The sequence below is a fragment of the Nematolebias whitei genome, chromosome 9 (assembly GCF_014905685.2).
Source record: "Nematolebias whitei isolate Nwh7 chromosome 9, NemWhi1, whole genome shotgun sequence".
Taxonomy (NCBI): domain Eukaryota; kingdom Metazoa; phylum Chordata; class Actinopteri; order Cyprinodontiformes; family Rivulidae; genus Nematolebias; species Nematolebias whitei.
In genome coordinates this window covers 37,763,533-37,781,734 of record NC_056506.1, presented here as the reverse complement: position 1 = coordinate 37,781,734, position 18,202 = coordinate 37,763,533, and the positions used below count along the sequence as shown (strand labels likewise).

General features: G+C 39.3%; 1 protein-coding gene across 1 annotated transcript; it reads left to right on the top strand.

The window, feature by feature from the left end:
* Positions 1 to 219: 219 nt before the first annotated feature.
* On the top strand, positions 220 to 13,397 carry wnt3a (wingless-type MMTV integration site family, member 3A). The gene is made up of 4 exons (XM_037681765.1): positions 220 to 341; positions 5,435 to 5,676; positions 12,468 to 12,733; positions 12,824 to 13,397. Exons 1-4 carry the CDS (start codon positions 220 to 222, stop codon positions 13,301 to 13,303), a joined length of 1,110 nt encoding a protein of 369 aa, XP_037537693.1. The 3' UTR covers positions 13,304 to 13,397.
* Positions 13,398 to 18,202: the final 4,805 nt, after the last annotated feature.

Here is an 18,202-nt window from a genome sequence, read left to right as displayed (position 1 = left end):
ACTGACAGCAGAAGGAGCAGAGAGGTTCCCCCCTTTGGCAATACCTGCTGATTGGGTCTTAAAGAGGGGGAGAAAAGGCAAGCTGCTTTTGACTTTTTAATATTTGGCTCCTGAGTTCTTCCACGACAACTGGAGACAGATAGGTCTAGTCTTTCCGGCTGAGATAGAGACAAACATCCTGCATCTTATAAAGCCTTTTTGTGTGTTTTTTTGGCGCTGATGAGCGCGCATGTTTGCGTCCTGCTGCAGAGGTGCTGCGAAACTTTCAGGATGATGCACCTTGGATGTTTCCTGCTGCTCTGTGGGCTCACGCACGTCATGGCAAGTTATCCCATCTGGTGGTAAGTTTTTTATTTCCATTTCGGACAACCTGATTAAATGTTGGCGCAGTTAAGTGCGCTTCTTCTCGTTCCAAGTTGGTTTATGGCACCCCTGCTCTTTAAAGAAAAAGAAAAAAAAAATATTCAGCTTCTTTAACACAAGAAGAGCTGTTTTGTTATTAATGTGATTATTCCTATCTGATGATATGAAACAGAGCAGGAAAACTGCGCAGAAAGCGGCGCAAAATGACCAAAATGCGCTTTATTTTAGTTTGGATTCCTACTTTTGAACGTTGGGGACATTTACAGCGACCTCATTTTAACTAGAAATCGTTTTCAGAGAACAGCAGGTGCAGACTGTGTTTATGTGAGCACGCACGTGTCCACGCGTGGGTCACTGTGCGTGTTTTGATGGGGGGGGGGCGCGTCAATATGGCACCGAGAAGCCTGCAGGTTCTGTGGTGATCAGTCCACTTCGTTTTGATTTAATTTCAAGATTTGACAAAAAAAAAAAAAAAAAAAAAAAACAGGATCGGCTTATTTTAATTTTAACATCTCAGAAAGTTGCTTTTGTATTCATTAATTTACAGAAATAGAAAAAAATACAAGTGAATTTGATGTAATTTGTGGCCAATTTCAAGTTTAGTCATTCAAACATTCATAAATGAGCAAACTTGTGTGGAATAAATGCTCATTTAAGTTGTTACCAAAAGGAGTTTGCTGCTGCTTCTTGTGCACTGATGAAAATAAATGAAAAATAGTGTGAGTCTAATAATAAGCACAAAATAACACACATTTTCCACACTTTCCATTTTATTTAACTGAGCTCTAGCTCAAATCATATCAACCCTGTCAGCTTTCAGTAAAATAACAACAGATGTCCACTTTCTAAAGAATAATTCAATATTTGGCAACGATTTAAAATTAGGTGGATCTCAATCTACTTCCTTTAAAAGGTCCCCTGGTGGCAGACTGATGAGAAACTAATTACATGCTCAGCTGGAAGGAAATCCTGATAAAACAGTGAGACCACTGGGCCGAGAGGTGGAAAATAAAATAACCAAATCATCACTTATTATTTTCCAACATTCGGTATGTGAATCCTTAAAACTAAGAAAACCCCCTGCATTTATAAGTGCTTCTTCCTATTGTATGGAGCCAAGCGGCAGGTTTGGTGAAACAGCATGCAGAACATCAGCCTGCGAGGGTTTGTGCAGTTTGATTGTGGACTGTGCATGTACAGGAGCAGGAGGGTGTCATGTTGGCCGTCTCATTCTCATCCAATACAAACAACCTGCGACTGCAGAAGTAGCACAGTCACTCACTTTTCAGCCCCTCACGTAACGCTGATCCTTCTATTTGTTTAAAGACCGCTGATGAATATTTGTGTTTCGTGGCAACTCATCCCAACTCAAATAACACGGTTCCTTCTGGATTACGCTCAATGTGCCTGCATTGTCTCTCAGTTTGCAAACAGCATGCACACAGATATATCTGAATGCTGCTGTGAAAAGCAGCCTGGGATGTTTTGCTGACAGAACGCTGCTGCACCTTCTTTCAAGAGGCCACCAGACGAGCGTGGCTCCCTCCGTGCCCTCGGTAGTCTTTGGGGATACAGATCTGCACCGAGGACGGGTTCACGTCTGTCTTTTCTCGACCTGCCATGACACAGTCTGGCTGCACCCGCCACCCCGCCAGCTCCTTACCTAGTCCACCCCACCTTAGAAGATAAATACCTGGAGGTGAAAGCTTGCCGCACATTCCTTTTCCCAAACATGCTCTCTTGATGTCAAAGTCAGCTCCAAGGCCTCAGGGCCCACGAGTAAAGTGCTAATTCTAAGGCACCCTGCTTGGACTTGCTGAAATATGCATTAAACATGCACCAGTTACACTCAGATTAGAGGGGAGGGGGTGTATGGAGACAAAACAACTTTGTCATATATGTGTTTTCTCTTCGTCAAACAATTTTCAGAACATTCACCTTATTTTATTCCACAGAAAAGTCAAGTTCTCTGTTGGACGGCTGCTCTCGCAAGATGAATGGATTTTTCCAGAGGAATTAGGGAGATTAAAGTCAAGGCCACACAATAAATACCGAAAATCCACACAACACATAAAATACCAGTAGTTAGCTTTAAATGGTTGTTGGAGCTGGTATCCAACAACACCGTTCTTTATGCAACAACTTGCTAATCATCCCTGGTGAAACATGCCCCTCCGCCTCTCATGAGCCATGTCCTGACACAGGACGAGTAAACAAGTGTCAAAAGGAACAAGATGAATTCATTTAAATGTCGTTTTATTTTTAGGTAAAACCAGATCGGCTGACAGGAAATGTAAAACCTGAGCAAGAAGTCAACAAAAAGTAATAAAAAATGACGAGATGTAACATTTAAAGAGAACTGAAATACATTGTTTATTTCAAATTCAAGTCAAAGCAAAGTCTTCAGTGTCAAGCCATTTGTCCAACAAGATAGTATGATCTGTGAGGTTTAGATGAAAACGTTGCCTGTAGGCATTTGTCAGGAATCTGGTAATCTGGTGATTAGTTACTAGTTCTTAAACAACACAGAGAAGGTCAGCAGAAAGTGAGCTAAATGATCTTCAGAACACTAATCCACCTGCTGTGGAGCTGTTATCGTACCCGCATCACTCAGAGGATGACCAGTCGCCGCGCCAGTGTCCATGTTTTCATAAGACATCGACTTGAATGAAGACTGGTTTGGGCGGCTGAGAAGCGTCTGGGCAGTGAATCTGTCAGTAACAACAGAAATTCTGTTTTTAAACTATTTTGCTTATGAATATAAGAGTCAAAACACTGATTTTGGTAACTTATCTATAAAGGAAAACGCTTCTTGTGAGCGATGTGCCTGGAAGATAAGAAAAATGTAAATTCACTTAAGGTGGAAAAAATGTCTCCTGAAGAAAAAATGCAAAGCTGTTTTCTTTTTATCACACAAAATGTTCAAGCACTAAATGTGAAGATTTTCGGACAAATGATGACGATGAGATCAGGGCTGTCTCAAAATCGTTTGTTTTGCTGTTTGGTGTGTGTGTCGCGCTGCAGAGTGAGTTAGGACGGACGCAAAAGTGCCTAAAATTTTCAATTCAGTTTATTTATATAGCACCAAGTCAAAACAGAAGTCGTCTTAGGGCACTGAACAGAAACATTCATACATAAAAATAATAATTTAACATTATTTTTTGAGGAGGAGACTGCATTGAGTTTAACTCCATCACAGAACTCTCATCTTGAGCAAGCATGAAGGCGACAGTGGAAAGGAAAAACTCCCTCATGAGGAAGAAACCTTTAGCAGAACCAGGCTCAGGACAAGCGGCCACCTGCTTTGACCAGCTGGGTTTGAGAGGAACAGGAAGGAGGAACGGATACACAATGGCAGGTCGAGAATCACAAGTTTAGATAGAAATCATATCAAATGACAACTCTTCAATTTTAAAATGTCAACCTCACGGACAGAAACTGGAAGTGTGTTCCACAAGAGAGGAGCCTGATAACTGAAAGATCTTCCTCCCATTCTGCTGTTGGAAACTCTAGGAACCACAAGTAAGCCTGCAGTCTGAGAGCAAAGTGCTCTGTTAGGAAAATATGGAACAATAAGATCTCTAATATAAGATGGAGCTAGGTTGTTGAGTGCTTTGTAGCTTAGAAGTATGTTGAATAATAATAATAATAGGTGATAGGTAATAATGGGTGCCTTCCATCCATTGCATGGAGGATGCATGCATGCTTTGCAAGGCAATGCACTGCCTTCCTTGCATGTTGAACCAAAATGTTTCCCAAAGTTACTCAGTTTCTGTGAAGAGTTTTCTCCTATTCATTTCCTATGAGAAATTTGACATCGTTGTTGGCAAAATATGTCGCCACGGTAATTGCAAATGCCAATAAAAGTAATTGCACACTTCCCAGAGCCGGGCCGGTTGTTTTGATAGAACTTTTGTGGTGGTCCACATTGCGGTTCGGGCCGCATTGAAATTGAAAAAGATATGCTTTTCAGGTGTTGAATAATAAGTGGGTAGTCACCAACTAGTTCCTGGAGTTGGTGAAATATTGCGTCTTTGTTTGCAAATTATGTCCCATGGTAACTCGAAATGCCAATAAAAGTAATAGCACACATCACAGGGCCGAGCCAGTCGTTTTGATATAACTTTTGTGGGGGTAGACATTGTGTTTTGGGCCGCATTAACGGAGATAGAACTGTAGACACACTTCCGAGGTGCAAATGCATGGCAGGCACCTATTCAATTCTGGACTTGACAGGGAGCCAATGGAGAGAAGCTAAAACTTGAGAGATATGATCTCTCCTACTAACTCCAGTTGACTCTGGCAGCAGCGTTTTCAGTCAGAGCTATATTTTTTGCATGAATCAGGACATTGTTTTACGATGTGGAAGCCATCCCCAACAAATAAATGTTTATTTACGTGGGCTCTGTTTGTCGTCAACTGATGGACTATATTTTAATAATTGCCGTGTACAGAAAATTCTAATAGAGTGGACACAGAAAATAAAGACAGAGAGAATAATGAAGGCACAAAGACAGACAGAAATAATCAGTGAACCAAGTTTGCACTTGTTTCTTAGAACACCTTCCTCAAAGAGAGAGACAAATCAAGACGAGTGGGAGGGGACTGTGTTAACCTTAATACACTCTCTGAAGTTTCATTGTAGGGTTTGCACTCTTATTACCTCTAAGCTGACGGCCCTGTTAAGTGTGCGGACAGTTAATAACAAGGTGTAGTTTTCCAAGTTGTCAGCTTAAGGTCTATGAAGACCTCGAGATGCATTGTGGACTTTCATCTTAAGCAGAAACAGTGCGGTGGCAGGGCTGCAATTTCAATACGCACAAAGGCCAGGTGTCTTCAGAGAGGGTGGCTGAAGGGATGAAGGATGTGCACCTAATGGTAGTATCTGATACAATAAATAAATAAACACACACAATCAGATAAAGTCAGACATAATATTAAACTGCACCGAAGAAACTTAACCTCCCATTGAGATGTGTAATATCAAAAGATAAAGGCACAGACAGATGAGAGGAGGACATATAGTTATTTAACAATCCCTCTGACATTTCGACTTCCTCTCTACCCTTAGGTCACTAGCAGTGGGCCACCAGTACTCATCAATGGGTACTCAGCCTATCCTTTGTGGCAGCATACCGGGTCTGGTACCCAAGCAGCTCCGTTTCTGCCGAAACTACGTGGAGATCATGCCCAGTGTGGCTGAGGGGGTGAAGATCGGCATCCAGGAGTGCCAGCACCAGTTCAGGGGTCGACGCTGGAACTGCACCACAATAAATGACAATTTGGCCATCTTTGGGCCAGTGTTAGATAAAGGTAATGATACACACTATTACGTTCAGTGCAGTTTTTGCACATAAGTTACCAAAAATACCTAAAGCTTTTAGGCGTGTGATCTCAAACCCTTTTGGTATCGTGACTGATTTGTTAAGCTCAACTCAAAGTTGCAATCTATATTCTCTTTTCCCCCAAACAGTTTGTAAAATTCAAAGGCAAAACAAGTACCGTAACTACTCAAGGAGGCATTTGTAACTGTAATATTTATCTGGTAAATATGTCCTAGTACAGGACTATTCAACTGATGGCCCGTGGGCCAAATCAGGCCCGCAGGTGAGCTCAGTTCAGCCCACCAATGGGTTCATTTTTAAATAAAACTAGATTTTAAACCGTAAAAAAAATACATAGTTAATGAGAATAACTGCTGGATGTCCAGCCCCTGAGCTCATGGCTTTTAGTAGCCCCTTGAGCAATTTAATTGAATAATCCTGTCCTAATAAGTCTATTCAGTGAATCATTTTTTTACTTATTTGCCCAGAATTGTCATAATATTGAAACATTTGTCTTTTTGTGGACTTTTTTCTCTCCTTTGATTAAGTTTTTACACGTGTACAACACTGAGAGAAAAAATAAAAACTCAAGCATTATTTAGTACCTTTGACAAGCAAAGTTTAAGTTGGGTTTTCATAAACAGAAGTAGTCGAACAAAAAGTAAAAAGATTAAAGAAAGCAGCGAACAGGCAACGCAACTTCATCTTCAACTAATCGTTTTTCGTGTGCGATCACGTATAAGATTGCACAGAAGCTTTGACGACGGCGTTTAACCCCTGTACCCTCAAATTAGTGTCTGAGTGTGTTATACACTGCAAAAATGTTCTTACACGTCTTTGGTTTTCAAATCACGGACAAAAAAAAAGAAGAGAAAAAGAAAGGAGGGGAAAAAAGGTGACTTATGGCGTCTCTCAGCCGATTAACTCTCTCATTAACTATTCTGCATTCGCTTTGTCTTATATTTGCAGTAGAAAAGCTGCATTCCCTGCGTGCATCATTCATTATGCTGATTCAAATCCTTGTTTAAATAGACTTGAGGCTGAATAAGCTCTGAGAGGCCTTGAAATAATGTACACAGTTAGCCCAAGTCTAGGGAGAAGTGAGTTTTTGTTTTTCTTTAGGAGGGGATCCCCAGAGGTTGTATTTTCCTGAAAACTACACAACACAAGATAACTGAGTGAAGCACACAGTGGAGGTCTTCCAAGAAGACATTATGCAGTCGGGTTTTGCCTTCCGATCACGTTGACTTTCCTGCGTCTAATTATGAGTCACGGCTTTAGGAAAATCCACAATCCAAGATATAATTTGATGAAATAAGCCCCAAAACTCTAAAGAACAAAAGGCTTGATGTTGTCGTCATTACCAGCCGCCACCTTCCATGCCAGATATTTAACGAAATCTTGAGTGATCTGATCTCAAAGTGTTGGATGTGGATAACTCTCAGGTACTGCCACACTAAATTAAGCTCAATATCTGTCAAACTGACTGAGTTATACAACTTTTGTGTTTGCTTAGGTTGACTAGCTGTGACGGCTATCTTGAAATAAATTGACTCCGAAAGTTAAAATCGGTTAAAGGTGAACATCTATTGATTACTAGTTTTGTTTGTGTCTTCTTGTTCAGGCTTTTAGCAACCAAATTACTTTTTTTTTTTACATCCAGTGTAACCCCATTTTGAAAATAATGCACTTTTTTTTTTAAGCCACATTTTAAAAATCACTTTTTTGTCATATTTAGACGCAGCAAGACCGAGTCTATTACCTGTTTAGTGTTTGCACTAAGCTAACCATCCTAATATTGAACATTTTAACTGCTTTAATCTTTCGTAACAGAAGTAATTTATTTGTTTTATGGTTTCCTCTTCTGTATTTCTGCTTTCTGAAGTGAGCTTTAAAGTTGGTACTGAGTGTTGCACAGTAGCTTATATTCGTAGGTTAAAGATCTAAACCTCTTTTTCTGAAGAGTGATGCAAATGAGGGGGCTTAGAGGTCACTTAGGCCAATTGCTTTTAATAAACTCTTGAGCCGATTGATAGAAGAGACTTGAACTGAAGTAGGTGGCTAACGACAGGGGTCCTCAGTCCCAGCCCCATTGTGCTGTGAAATGCCACCACATAATTTCCCATTGCTTCCCCTCCCAGTCCTAAATTACAGGGGTACTAACTGGAAAGAGAGAAGGCAGCTACTGGGCTTCAGTAAATCATTTTGATTGGATTAAGGTCACTCTGGCCCTTAATAATGTGAGAGGTCAAAGTGGCTGGATTAAGTGTCTTTGTCAGAGGCCATGGAGGGTGGTTCAGGACCTCACAGGCCTTTGATAAGGATTATTAGAAGAGGGCTTCCATTTTATTGGATTTGATTGATGCTGGTGTTTGTCACCATTGTCCCCATTTCTGTCTGTTTGTCTTTTATTCAGATTGTTTCCCCTTGCCTTTTTGTTGGCTAGTGGTTAAAAAAAAAGGACATTTTTAGGTCACTCAAAGTTAGATCACTGCCAGCTCATCTCTGTGAAGAACATTAAATGATTCTTCTTATGGAAATCAACTTTAGTTAGCAACGCAAGCTCGTGCTCAATGTGACCACACGCAAACAGTCGTGACGAGCAAAAGCACCTCCTGCTCTTAAAACGGACTTGTTCATGCTTCCCTACCCCTGCAGATGTGCTCTAAACCTCAAAGTTTCTATCACTCGCCACACCCTAAATCACGAGCCCTGCCTGCAGGCTATGTCTGCGTCAGCACTCATTAATTTACATTAACTAAAGTGTCAAAACATGCACCGCTGGAATCTGCCCGTGATGAAAGGCAACAGAAAGCTGCGCAGGTGTCCACACAGCCGATACCAGGGCTGTTTCAACTTTCTGGTTATTCACAGAACACCCACCATACGGGCTTATTTGCACTCCGGTTTTTAGTCATTGCAGCTTTGCAACAATAATGCTAACGGAGCTACTGTTTTTTGTTCTGTATATGCACAACCATATTGAAATGACTCAACTAAAATAAGATTGTCTCATTGTGTAACTCACATGGAGCCATGCTGTGCTAGCTCCTCCATTTCCTGTCGGTAGCAGCTTCACAGGAAACAAAACCTAAATCAACAAATTCCACCAAAGCCAACCAGGAAGACATCAGGAGATGTGGGTTACGACCTATGACCGCAGGATGAGAAAGTGTAACTACTTAGGATGAGCTAAAAGGTCTCAGCTTTTCATGGGACGTATGTCTCATCATGCTGGGGGAGGGAAACTGGCGCATCAGTATATCATTAACTCTGGGCAAGAAAGAAAGAAGGGGTGTAGTAAATGGAGTTGATGGGGGGACCTTAGCCCCATTCCCCGCTGGGCGCTGCTCCGAGCACAATATCTCCTCAACCACGAGATTAAGCAGGAGAAAAAGTGCTTTTCCCCATTCACACGCCCTTTAGATTGTTTTATTAAAGCATGTGAATAGGATTTCCCTGTCTGCGACAAGCGGGGTCCAGCCAATGCATAGTTCTCTGTTGCTATGACTTAACTTGGTCCCCACTAATCACTAGCCGGGGCAAATTTCATATAAAATATCTGGGTCTATTGTGGGACTAACACAGCGTGACTGTGACAGCACAATGGGGGATTCAACCCCCCAGCAGGTTGCAGGGACCACTTGGCCTGCCGGGATCTGGCAAAGCATTGTCCCATGAGAAGTGTCTCTAAATTGGTCGTAAAACAAAAAAAAAAAGTTGTTGAACTTATGTGAAAGGTGAGACCTCCAGGTAAAGTGAACACTAATATACTGTATATGCGTGTACAATATGTTAATACAAATGACACCTAATTTAAAAAGTAAACAGATGTTGACAATTTTGTGATTTTCATTCAATGATTTTTTTTTTGTTTGTTTTTGCTGTAAATTCCTCTCTTAAACATGATTTGGCCTTATTTACTATATAATGTCAGGCTATTTATACATCATGCGACTCATGTACCATTACGTATATTTGATGTAAGTAATTTGGACAGAGTTAAATGTGTGTGGGGGGGAAGAGTTCATGAACTCAAAGCTGTGTGCTGGAGCAAAAGGTGATATATCTGCGCTGTCAATAAGAGTTGCTCTTGTGTAACAGCATCAGCATCAACAGTATCAGCGATAATCTTTGCATTAAATGTACAAAGATTAAGTTGTCTCTTTTTTAAACAGACCTTATTTTTTATTTTTAAAAAATCGAGAATCTTTCTAAAAAATTTAAAAAAAAATCACAAAATCTTTGACTTTGAAAATCTCCTTACAAGATCTTTTTTTATTTGACCCTCTGTCGTTTTCCATCAACGCTCTTCTAATACAGCTTTTTAAACTATAGTCACAAAACAACACTTGTAGATCACAGATTGAAAATGAAGAATCTTAGTTTGAGTCAGTTTAAGGTGTTGCATTCTGGGTTTTCTTGTGTTATGTATATGCATTTTTTTTGTTTTGTTTTGTTATTAAAGTTCTTTTGCAGGAAAAAAATTAACGTTTTCTAATGAGATGAACTTCGTCCATTGCAGATTGTGGCCATCAAAGAGCGAGAGCAGATGTTTAGATTTGTTATGAATGTTACTAATTGCTTCCATGCAGTAGGAGTGGGCGGGTGGTGGAGGATACCATTAGACCTTTTTCACTTGCATCAGTTTTTTAATGCGCTTTAGTCCTCAAACTGGTTGGAACCTGCTGTCAGGGAGGAGCTCCTGCTCCCTTCAGGTTTATACACCTACCTTCTTTTCCTTTTTGTTCTTTAGGCACTGCTTCTCTCACACACTCCTACGCATGTGCACACACAGTCCTGATCTTCTCTGTATATCTCTCCATTCAATGTATTTTTTTTTGTTTGTTTTGAACTTGCACATAATGTGTTTTGCTGCCTTCTGTTTGTCTTTTCCTGTGGTTGTGCAAGAACACTTGATCACATTCAGTCATGATGCAAAAGAATCCCGTTAAAGCAGCTGACAACAAACAAGAAAAATCTTGCTTTTCAAATGTGCATACACGCCTTCTTTCAGACAAACTGTATCTGGTCACTAATGATGTAGCTGCATATGCACTGTCCCCTCGGCGTGAGGCTGTTTCCTAACCTTTCAAAAGCTTAATTGAGTCTCGTAAGTATAGGTCTGTCAGGCCCGTCTTTTCCTCTCATCTCTGTGGAAGATCCTGATCCCTCTGACTCATCACTTAGCTATGTCAAACAGAGACACACAGACCTTGCTGGTCTTATTTAGAGACAGGACCATTGATGTCTGGGTTAAATGAACCTACGTATCAAGACACATTGGCATACTGTACACATAATAAACTCGAACCCAACAATATGTGACGCTGAACCAGTAAAGTCAGCTAATGTAATGACATTAAAAACAACAAAAGATAAGACTACCTTAAGATAGTGACCTATAACCAACTGGAGTTTTTCAGTGGTTCATGTCAATGCCAGTCTTGAGAGATCAGGGCAGCTGATGGTTGATTTATGGAGCTGCTTTGTTTGTTTTAGACGCAGTAATACAACAGTTTAACATAAACAATTAAGGTGTTCAAACAAAAAGGACTTTTTTTCAAAATGATTCAGATTTTGATATGGAGACAAAGACACATCCTTCTGTACATTTTCAACATGGGCCATGTCCCACAGCCATGTATGCTTGCACAAAAGAAGCCAGCATTGTGAACATGAACTCCATTAGAATGAAGCACCGCTTGTTCAATCTCCCACTTTACCTATAGCCAACTTAATCCTGTGACTACCTACCTTTCTGGCTCAGAGGCCTAACAAAGGCAGGTTGACTTCAACCCTCTGAGCTACCTTGGTCATCACATAAATCATGCAAGATACTTCAGTTCCAGCTTGAAAATGTTTTGTGAAAGGGTCTAAGGATCGCTGGAGATGTAACACTGATGTTTTTGATGTACATCAGGAAACATTCTTAATTGTGCCACAGTTTATTGAGGTCTATTTCTTGCTCCTTTTATAAATCACTTCAAGACAGGCTTGAGATGCATCATCACTGTCTCAATGTGATTTCTGAATGAATCAAGGCAGCATGAAGACTTGAAGTCAACTTGCTCCTGTTATGTCTCTGAGCCGTCAAGAAAGGTAATGATAGAGCTGCGATGCTTAAGCCAGCATTACTGATTAAATGAGAGATGTGCCAATGATGCCATGGGAAAGGGAGAGGTCCAAACATTTTTTGTGTGTGTGTGTGTAGCGCTTCATATCAACAAAACTTCACTGGTTTTGCAATGCTGGCTTCATTCTCAACCAGTTTTATTGGTTATTTTTGTAATGGCCAGAGGCTGCAATAAGATTGCCTCATTTACGTGGCTATATTATTGAGCTGTTTTGTGAAAGAGGCATACGACTACAAAAGTAAAATTCTAAAAGTGAGAATCTCCTATTAAATAATGAAATGCATAAGATTCTGGAAAATAAACATTAAGTTTTACAGTTATGCTTAGATTTAAAAAAAAAGAAGTATTATGACATTCTGGGGTTCTGATGTACTAAAAAACGTCTTCGGCTTTGAAAGGTACATGTGGACCAAAGGAAAACACACTGATAAAAACTGTGTTTTATCAAGTGCTTCAACAGTTAAATTTCCAAAAATGTCCTCTTATTTTAATTACTATATTCAGAAGTTAGCAGTGCTGATTGTTTCAAAAATTGGCCTAATTCGTTAACCAACCATTCACTTGGTCTCCCTATTAACTGCAGTGTTTTCCTGCTGAATGTCTTTTTTGAATCATAAACAAATCACTGTGATTCTCTTTCCAGCCACTCGAGAGTCAGCTTTTGTTCACGCTATTGCCTCAGCGGGAGTCGCCTTTGCGGTGACCCGTGCTTGTGCTGACGGTTCAGCCACCATCTGTGGATGTGACACACGGCATAAGGGCCCCCCTGGTGAGGGCTGGAAGTGGGGTGGCTGCAGCGAGGATGTCGAATTTGGAAGCATGGTGTCCCGGGAGTTTGCAGATGCGAGAGAGAATCGGCCAGATGCACGCTCGGCAATGAACCGCCACAACAACGAGGCAGGAAGAATGGTCAGTCTTGAGAGTAATTTGATTACTTGTTTGGCCACGGTAATACTACTCTCAAATATTTTAGTAACACTTCCTTTTCTACACCAACAGTCTCTCAACGACAACATGTTTCTGAAGTGCAAGTGCCACGGGCTCTCGGGGAGCTGCGAAGTCAAGACATGCTGGTGGTCTCAGCCTGACTTTCGAGCTATCGGTGACTACATGAAGGATAAGTATGACAGCGCTTCGGAAATGGTGGTGGAGAAACACAAGGAGTCTCGAGGCTGGGTGGAGACGTTGAGACCCAAGTACAACTACTTCAAACCCCCCACAGAGCGCGATCTGGTTTATTATGAAAGCTCGCCGAATTTTTGTGATCCCAATCCCGAGACTGGTTCCTTCGGTACTCGGGATCGCATCTGCAACCTGACGTCCCACGGCATAGACGGGTGCGACCTGCTGTGCTGTGGCCGAGGCCACAACACCCGGACTGAGAAGAGAAAGGAGAAGTGCCACTGTATTTTTCACTGGTGTTGCTACGTCCACTGTCAGGAGTGTCTGAGAGTCTACGACGTGCACACCTGCAAGTAGAGACGTGGAGGGTCTCAGCCATTCTCCTCAGAGGACATGGAAAAGCGGAACAAATAAAGTTTTTTTTAACTATGAGAGGTGTGTATGGTCAGACCTTTCCGTAAACACGCACAGCTTTGTGTTCTGGGATGCTACAAAGGGGTGACTCTGCCTAAATCAACTGAAACAGTTGTAACCGCTATCTGAAAGCATCATTCCTGAACTGTGATTGACTTTGGTGACGAGCAACAATGGGACAGAGAACGGTTGGCTAAAAAAAAAAAAAAAAAACACCATATTGGTGTTTTCTTTCTGCCGTTGGTAGTTAACGTTTTGCTGATGCGTTCAAGTCTGTGGAGCGAAGGAGAAAAATGACGTTTAACTGAAAACGAACATTTCTAATCACTGCTCGGTTTTGCCACGAAAAGATTCTGAAGCAACATACATGATCAGACATGCAACAGCATGCATTGGCCTCCTTGATGTTATTAGTATGTTTTTGCCTCTCTTGAAAACTAACATGAGCATTGTGTGATTGGGTTTTATAGTGTTATTGATCCTTGGGTAAGAATGCACTTGCACCTGAGTGAATGTAGTTTTTTTTTTTTTTTTACTGTAAAGTGTTTACATATTCTCACACGCTTAAGCTAACAAGATATCTCCTTTAAATTACTAACTTTATTCAAGAGTAGCCACAACAAAACTTTAATATGCAGGCTGTGCATTTCCCCAATCACCTGGAAATACCTAAAACCGCTTTTTGATATACAGAGCAATGACGCAACATTGAGATTTATGACCAAAGAAGTGAAAAGAGAAGTGTCTGTGAAGGTCAGCACTTCGTTTGTATCTTGATGAAAAATATGAAGCATGTTCTTCTTGTTTTAGACAGTATTATCACGAGACTTGGTGTGGGGGGAAAACCTATTTATAAAAAGGACTTTCACTCCATCTAGTTGTTAACTCTAGACACAGAGGGATACTCTGCTAAGATAAGTCAAAAATGGCAACGATGCAAGTAATACGATGTATTTAATGCAGTTCCGTTTGCAGTTGCAGTAAAATAATAACCAAAACCTGCGTATGGAATGATCGTGGGCTGTGGCTTCCTCTTTCTCCAAACTAAACAAAGAGCAGCATCACTGAAGCTATTAATACTTCCCTTATTTAAATGCTGCTAAAATATTGTGTGTTTCTGTTTAGGTCCTCACATAGAGTATATCTTTGTATATGTACATTCTTTGCATGTATTGATTCTTTCTGTGAAAGACGTAGTTTGATTTAAAAGAAAAAAGTGAAGTTTGACAAATTCTTGCATAAAGTAACTCCCATTTAACCAAATAGGGTAAAATAGAGATTTATGGTTTTTATTTTTTTCATTATTTCTTTTGTTTGTGTATGAGTGTGTTGAGACAGTAGTGCCTAGATGGACAAACCAACGCAAGACCGGGCAAATACCGGTACTAACAAATAGCAGGAGTTAGTACAACAAAGTAATAGTAAAACCATGTCAAGAATTTAGTTTTTGTTTGCTTGTGTGTGTGTGTGACATTTCACAAAAAAATGTTTTATGCGATTTAGATTATTTCAGTTTTTTTTTTTTTTATGTTTTGTCAAATTTGTTGTCTAAGTTGTGTTTTATATGAAAAAAATAATAATCGGTTTTGTTTTATTGTTGTGGTTGCTGAAAACCTTTGTGCATTTTTTAGTTTTGTTGCTCAGTTTTGTCCAATCTTGTGTTTTTGCACCTCAGGGCATCTGTAGGGCAAAGGATTATTCATGCTTTTATTTTTTTAATTTGAGAACTACTGAAAAATATTTATTTTTTGAAAGGTCTATTGACTGCAAAGGCAGAAAGATACTATTCCACTGATGGTCTCAGCTGTGTAAAGTTTCTGTTTACAGCCGGTGTAATGTATGTCTCAGGCATTTAGGTCTCAATGCCCACCTATAACAGGACTGAAATTATCAATAAACAACTCCAACCAGTTTCATTTTTAAGTCATCTTTAATGACCAGCAGCAGCAGAACCTGGATCTGTTCTAGCATCGATTTACTTTAAATGTGAGTGGACACGTGGTTCTTTTCTCATATTTTTTGCCTTTAAATCCAAAGTTTTGTACAAAGTAGCTCTCAAATTTTATGAGTTTTTAAAATTTGATGGTTTTTTTTATAATTATTTATTTCATGTAATGTAAATATTAGTGAGTAAAAATTATATATTTGCAGAAATATGTTTTTTTTTTTTAAGCAGTGTTGTGACTTGTCACTCTGTAGCCTTTTTACCTCATCTCTTTGTTATCACTGACAGATTTTGTTCATCCTACTGCCTGTAATAGATTTCTAAAAGCTAACTCTGTAACATAAAAATAAAACAAAGAAACAAAAACTATATGACTTGTGCATTTAATAAGCGGTACAAAGAATGTATAGAGTCTGACTGGTCCAGTTGAGCCAAACAGTCCCATCAAATATGCAAATTTGAAATTTGAGTTAGAAACAAAAAGGAAGAAACACCAAACGCAATGAAAACCAAATACAAAGATTAGCATGAAAACTAATAATAAAGAATAATAAGATAATATTAATGCCTTACATATTAATAAAATGTAGCAACACAGCAGTGAAAACTTTGATGAAAACTCAAACTATGGAGCAAAGTTTCTATGATTTAATATTTTGTTTTAACTCATTTCATGAGAATGTTAGGTGACAAGAAAAACAGAGGTTAATTTGGAAACTAACACAGACTTTAAAGTGATGTTTCAGACATTTTGAAGTGAGGTTCTATGGAAAAATTATGAATGAGGAGTATTTTACCTGTTGTAGATAGCTTTCGCTTTGAGCATCTTGATTAGATAGAAAGGCGATAAATAAGTACAGTCCATTTACCATTTACCATTTCTAAACAATCTCAGTTTGGAGGAAAAAGAGTTAAAGTTTGACAAGAGTTATTTGTAACCACTAATCTGAGGAGGGACAAAGGCCAAAGTGGATTTATGCCATAAAAAACATAAATCTGAACTTTTTTTTAATGCCAATTTCTCATTGCAAGGTTACTCGCATATAAATATAAGATTATATAGATGGATATATGATTATTTGAAAATAGCTACAAGCTGTCAAATATCTCAGTCTTTCTATCAAGTAATATATATTTAACAGCAAAATAAAGGTTTAAAAATTAAAAATTGCACGCATTATTGAGATAACACTGAAGTTGTTTAAGTATGCCAAATCCCACTTTCTGTTATTTACGTGTCAACATGGCCCAAACAAATCCACCTGAACTCACCAGCTGTTAGCGTCTTGGTTTTGATAAACTTAAACTCTTTTATTTTGCTCAAACTGAGACCATTCAAAGAGATTCAAGGCTATTTATCATACGCACCACATGTGGTACATGAGGTGGAACAAAATTGTGTACACAGGGTCCCAGTTACATCCAACAAAAGTATAAAATGTAAAAGAAAATCATTACTAAGATCTAAGATATGAACTAAAAAAAACATTAAATAAAAATGCGTTAAGCACTAATAGTGTAAAACAATATGCAGAGCAGCAGCACGAACATGTCTGTGTGAGCAGAGGAAATATCTACAACAGGTAAGATATTAACTGTCATATCTTTGACTCCACGTCAAAAGGTCCAAATCGTCACTTTAGGTGCTGCAAACAGTCAAATGTGTAATCAATTTGTAAATATGCACCACATTTATTAAACCCAAACATGTAATTTAACAATCTCAAGCGCATGCACAGCATCAAACCTGGAGATGCTGCAACATAGTGCAGCTTTCTGAGTCAAGGCTTGCTGCATTTCATCTAACTTTACCAAACGATGTGCCTGCACCACAAAAAGCAGCATCAGTCACAGTCACTTCGTACCATGCTTCATACATTAATGCTTTGATAAACTTGCATGTATTAAAATGTATGGATCTTTGCAAATTTCAAACCACACAAATGCACGAGGCAAGATCTAGCTGTCTACTAGGGAACAAACAATAAAACGTTCAGATCAGAATCATACACAGAAAACATGGTCTCTTGGAAGAGCTTTGTTCTTTCCAGCTCGACTTGGACGCCCCTTTGCCTCGCTACCAAATGGTATGAAGCCATGTTTGCCCAATCTAATTTGTTTTCTCCCAGACTTCAGTGATCTCAATGACACAAGGAGGAAAAGCCTTTGACACAATAGCTGTTATTTTTGACCATCAAAAAAATTTAGATTTTTTTTCAAAGAATTATCTAAACTTGCAGATATTTTTAATTTCTTTACACAAAAAGAAGAATTTCGTCACAAACTTTGTTGATGAGTGAAATGCCAGTCATGAGCTCACAAATAGCACATAAACATCCATCTATTTATCTATTTTCTTTGCGGGTCGTGAAGAGCTGGTGCCTATCTCCAGCAGTCATCACGAGGAAGCGGGGCACACCCTGAACAGGTCGCAAGCCCATCACTGAGCCACACACAAACACGAGTCATGGTGTTCTCATGGCTAAAATGATTGGAAATAAGGTTGAACTCAGTGGTGGAGTCTACATTTTTATAGTGGGTATACTGTGCTTAGAAATCAATGTACACCTGTTAGTACAATGTAATCATCAATTTATTTTGATTTTTAAGCGTATAGAACATTTCCAAATTTCTCTGATGCTCATATATTTGAATAAATGCACAACAAACTTTGTACAACCGTTGGCTTGGTATTAAAAACATGTTATAGAATTTATAAAACAGTATCAAAGCAAAACATGTTCAAGGATTATGTAAGTACAGAATTATACAATAATTTGCTGGATAAGCAAATGTAATAAACAAGTGCTGCATACAGAGAGATTGCTACAGAATCATTTAACTGCCGTTTACCATATCAATGACGCATGCCTAATGATATGTCATGTATATATCAT

Excerpts from the sequence above, each read along its gene's own strand:
- wnt3a (XM_037681765.1), top strand. The coding sequence starts at position 220 with ATGAGCGCGCATGTTTGCGTCCTGCTGCAGAGGTGCTGCGAAACTTTC. Across the intron at positions 5,677-12,467 it reads TGGGCCAGTGTTAGATAAAG|CCACTCGAGAGTCAGCTTTT; the intron begins GTAATGATACAC and ends TTCTCTTTCCAG. Across the intron at positions 12,734-12,823 it reads ACAACGAGGCAGGAAGAATG|TCTCTCAACGACAACATGTT; the intron begins GTCAGTCTTGAG and ends CTACACCAACAG.